The sequence below is a fragment of the Myotis brandtii genome, unplaced genomic scaffold (assembly GCF_000412655.1).
Source record: "Myotis brandtii unplaced genomic scaffold, ASM41265v1 scaffold975, whole genome shotgun sequence".
Classification (NCBI taxonomy): domain Eukaryota; kingdom Metazoa; phylum Chordata; class Mammalia; order Chiroptera; family Vespertilionidae; genus Myotis; species Myotis brandtii.
In genome coordinates this window covers 287,546-292,219 of record NW_005372049.1, presented here as the reverse complement: position 1 = coordinate 292,219, position 4,674 = coordinate 287,546, and the positions used below count along the sequence as shown (strand labels likewise).

Here is a 4,674-nt window from a genome sequence, read left to right as displayed (position 1 = left end):
CCCCTTCCTTCCTGGCCCCCGTGTTTTCTTTCTTAATGGCAAGCGTCTGTCTCGGGAGCCAGGGTTCCGGCCGGAGCTGCAGGCTGGGAGCTCCTCGCTGACCCTGGGGTGGCGATCACTAAATATTCAGCCGTGAAACAGGTGGGCGGGGAACGGGGTAGGCATGGCTGGTGGCGGAGGAACTGGGACACGTGCAAACCTTGCAGACAGTCACCAGCCAGCTTTTCCCAGGAGCAGTGTGAGCCCCAGGTGAGGGGAAACGGCATTTAAAAAATATATATATGTTTTTATTGATCTCAGAGGAAAGGAGAGGGAGAGAGGGAGAAACATCCATGATGAGAGAATCACGGACCGGCTGCCTCCTGCACGCCCAACACTGGGGATCGAGCCCGCAAACCCGGGCGTGTGCCCTGACCGGGAACCGAACCCTGACCTCCTGGTTCCTAGGTGGATGCTCAACCACTGAGCCACACTGGCCCGGCCCCGTGGGTACGTTTCGTCAGGTCTGATGTGTGTTTGAATTTGGGGGCCACGTTTGCGGGAACAGAGTCCGCTTGAGGGAAGGCACGCACAGGCTCACACACACACACACACACACACAGGAGCTGTGGGGGCGGGGAGGGCCGGGGTCCTGCTGACAGAAGGAGCCTGGGGCTCCCAGGTGTCAGTCATCGCCATGGTGACGCCTGGCTGCAGACGTTGCTTCCCAGGAATCCGTCTGACGTCAGCGCCCAGGGATTCCCATGTATGGTAAAGTGTGCAAATACGGAGGCGGAGGCGGCCGCCGTCCCGGCTCTGGCATTTCCAGAGCTTCCCCAGGAAGGCTGCACGGAGTCAGTCCTCCAGGCCTCCCGGGGGGTTCGCAGGGGGAGCGGCCCAGCCCCCGGGCAGCCAGAGCCCCCTGCCCAGGGTGCCCGCCCGCGTTCGTTACCTGGGACGTCCCGGACGGAGCTGCAAACACCCTTTCTTATTTTTTATTTAATAAGAGAAGAGTGCTAACTTGTTTTATTTATTTTTAATTTTTAAGTATATTTTTATTGATTCCAGAGAGGAAGAGAGAGGGGGAGAGAGAGAGAAACATCCATGATGAGAGGGAATCATGGATCAGCCGCCTCCTGCACACCCCACACTGGGGATCGAGCCCCCCACCCGGGCATGGGCCCTGACCGGGAATCGAACCGTGACCTCCTGGTTCACAGGTCGACGCTCAACGGCTGAGCCGGGCCAGCTGGGCGGTAGCTTGTTTTTAAAAAGGAATTAAAGGGAAATCATTCAGACCTGTCAGCACGGGATCAACCGATGGTTACCCCTCGATGTTGGCATCATTCCAGAGAAAAGCAAAGAAACTTGATCCGTCGATTCCTCCGGGAGACGCATGATGCTGCAGGGTTTCCTGTAAGGGTCTTGGGATTCTGACACCGCAGGCCCCAGCGTCTACCTCGGGCGACCTTCAGATTTCTGAGCTCCCAGGGGGCAGAGCTGAGCGGTGCCAGGCGTTGGGGGGCCGGCAGAGCTGGGGGCCACGGGCCTGGGATGAGGCCGGCTCCCTGCTTGGGGAAGAGACTCGAGTTCAGGGCTCCGAAGCAATCCTAGTGAGCCCGGCCGGGTGAGGCTCAGCCCTTGAGCCTTGACCCAGGAACCAGGAGGTCAGGGTTCGATTCCCGGTCAGGGCACATGCCTGGGTTGCAGGCTCGATCCCCAGTAGGGGGCGTGCAGGAGGCAGCCGGTCCATGATTCTCTCTCAGCATGGATGTATCTCTCTCTCCCTCTCCCTTCCTCTCTAAAATCAATACAAATATAAAGGGTGTCCCAAAATTTATGCAAGAAGTAATTTTGATAGAAAACACAGGTTTATAATTAAAAATTGTAAATTTTTTATTGATTCATCAAGTACACAGCATAGGGTTATGTGTGGAATAGCACATCGGGTCAATGGCCTCCACGGCTTTGCTGGCACAGACGCGAAGCCGTGGTCTTCATTGGTCTTCCTTGTCCCTGCTCCTGGGCCATCATTGGTACTTGGTCATGCTTATCAAATGGAAGGGATTGAAATCAAAGGGCCACAGATATTAGAATCTGATTCAATCAACCAAGTCAAATTAGGCTTTTATTTTTTGTTGTTGTTGTTAATGCTCACGCAAAACTCAAATCTTGCGTGAATTTTGGGACACCCTATATACAAGGAAATAAGGAGTCCTCCTGAGATGAGGGGGAGGCTGAGCCGGGGTCTCCACGTCGGCCACGAGTCCCCTGCCAGCGACCATGCCTTTCCAGCGAGGTCTCTTCCTGGGCCGGACGGCGCCACCTCCAAGACACGGGCCCTGGGCCCTGAGCCCTTGGCCCCTCCTCCCGCCTCCCTCTCCTTGGCTGCCCTCCTGACCCGGGGCCTGCGGGAAGGGCTGGGTCCCGTGTACCTGGCCGGATACCACAGGGCTCAGGGAACGTGAGAGCAGGTCTCCGACTCCGCAAACACCTGGCAGGTCCCGACCGGACCGCGTGCGTGGGTGGGAGGGTGGGGACCTGGGCTCTGCCCAGACGTCGTGGCCCTGGGGAGCGGTGGGGTTTTTCCACTGGACACGGAGCCACGGATGGAGGATGGAGCCGGGTGTCGCGTGACTGGTTTGAGCAGAGGAGGGTCTGCTCCAGGCACTGAAGGACCATCCACCTCTGAGATGGTTTCTCTTTTTAAAAAAATATTTTTATTGATGTCAGAGAGGAAAGGAGAGGGAGAGAGAGGAAGAGAGAAACATCCATGATGAGAGGGAATCATGGATCGGCTGCCTCCTGCACGCCCCACACTGGGGATCGAGCCCACAACCCGGGCCTGTGCCCTGACCGGGAATCGAACCTGGGACCTCCTGGTTCCTAGGCCGATGCTCAACCCCTGAGCCTCGCCGGGCGGGCAGCAGCCCTGAACTCTCGCTGAACCAGGCAGCTGGGCCCCTGGAGTCCCCAGGGCAGGAAGGGCGGGATGGACTGTGGGGCCTGTGGGCTGTCCCCGGGGATGAGGGAGCTCAGGCCCCAGGAGGGGTCCGAGGACGGTGCATGGTCAGGTGCCGTCGGGGAAACCCTACCTGCGGGTGTGTCTGGGACGTGCGTCAGTGTGGCCAATCCAGACCTGGCTGGGGGAGCTGGCCGCACGCAGTGGTCAGTAACCCGTCACAGCTGCGAGGGAAGGGATGGCGGCCCCAGCTCCAGCCCCCCCACCCCGCTTCGTGCAGCCCCCCTAGCTCTGCACAGGCCTGACCCACCACTTCCTCCGGCCAGGCCCTGCCCTGGGCACTGAAGGGCTGACTCAGTGATTCAGTCACCAAGGGGGTGAGCCCGGCCGGTGGGGCTCAGTGGTTGAGCATCGACCTATGAACCAGGAGGTCACGGTTCGATTCCCGGTCAGGGTTGCGGGCTCAATCCCCAGTGTGGGGCCTGCAGGAGGCAGCCGATCCATGATTCTGTCTCATCATGGATGTTTCTCTCTCTCTCCCTCTCCCTTCCTCTCGGAAATCAACACAAATATTAAAAAATAAACCACCAGTGGGTGAGGCGCAGGAACAGGTGATGGAGCTAGAAAGTGAGTGGAGGCTGTGCTATGGGGGATCCTCAAGGGGGAGGTGGGGGCTTGATGTTCTCAGGCACTAGGGAGCCACTGATGGTTGTAGAGCTGAGGCAGCCGTGGGGGGGGTGGATTAAGACAGAGATTCCAGAAGCTGCGTCCTAGGAATCCCTGTCCCTGGGGATGTGTTCGGTCATAAAGGAACTGGCTCAACAGTAAAGGGAATTTGTTTTTTTTTCTTTTCTCTTTTTTGTTGGTTTCTTTAACTGGAAAATGCAGAGAGGGTTTGGCTGAGTTTGGTGGCTTGATGAGGTCACCACACACTGGGGTTTCTTTGTCTCTCAGCTCTGTGTTCCCAGCTGTCGGCCGCCTCCCGGGCCTGCCTGCCCCTCTGGGGACAACGACCCAGAGTCCCTTGCTCCCCTCTCCTCACTGGGGGGAGGGGGGGGGCTGCTTCCAGAAGGTTCTCTCAGAAAATCAGGTTATTTCTTTCTTCTGAGCCCCCACAGCTCCCTTCTTCTGTATCACTGCCCTAAATACAGTGTAACCTGGTCCATCCGAGAGCCAGGAGCCAGGGATGGTTAGGTTAGGCCGGGCCACGCTTTGTGGCTGAAAGTTGGGGGTCGCCACCAAGAAAAAGGTCCGCAGGCCGACGCCCTAACCACTGGGCACACCGGCCAGGGCCGGCCTTCTCTCCTGTCTCTCCTGGGCCTGTCTGTCCCGGGCAGCCTGCGTGCCCTGGTCCTGGGGGTTCAGGCCCGTCTCTGTGCCCAGGTTCACGATGCCCAACTGGGGAGGAGGCAAGAAGTGCGGGGTCTGCCAGAAGACGGTGTACTTCGCCGAGGAGGTGCAGTGCGAAGGCAGCAGCTTCCACAAATCCTGCTTCCTGTGCAGTGAGTAGGCCTGGCCCGCGGTTGCCATGGGCACGGGGGTGAGGGGGGGGCACCCCAGGGCCGGGCCTGTCGGAGCCCCAGGGAGCTGGCCCCGTGGGATGTAAACAGCTTGACATTTGGCTGCAGCCCCGGCTGGGGGGTGCGGGAAGCACTTAAGGGCCCTTTGTTCCCCTTGGAAGCCGCTCTCCAAGCCGACACAGGCCAGGGCCGGGGCTGGAGGGGGCGGCGGGC

General features: G+C 59.1%; 1 protein-coding gene across 1 annotated transcript in view; it reads left to right on the top strand.

The window, feature by feature from the left end:
* The window catches only part of CSRP1 (cysteine and glycine-rich protein 1), a 29,793-nt gene that overhangs the window by 16,073 nt on the left and 9,046 nt on the right, over nt 1–4,674 (top strand). The window contains exon 2 of the mRNA XM_014533423.1: nt 4,320–4,443. Coding sequence (XP_014388909.1) covers nt 4,332–4,443 — 112 coding nt within the window. The 5' untranslated portion in view covers nt 4,320–4,331. The remainder of the gene's footprint in view (nt 1–4,319; nt 4,444–4,674) is intronic.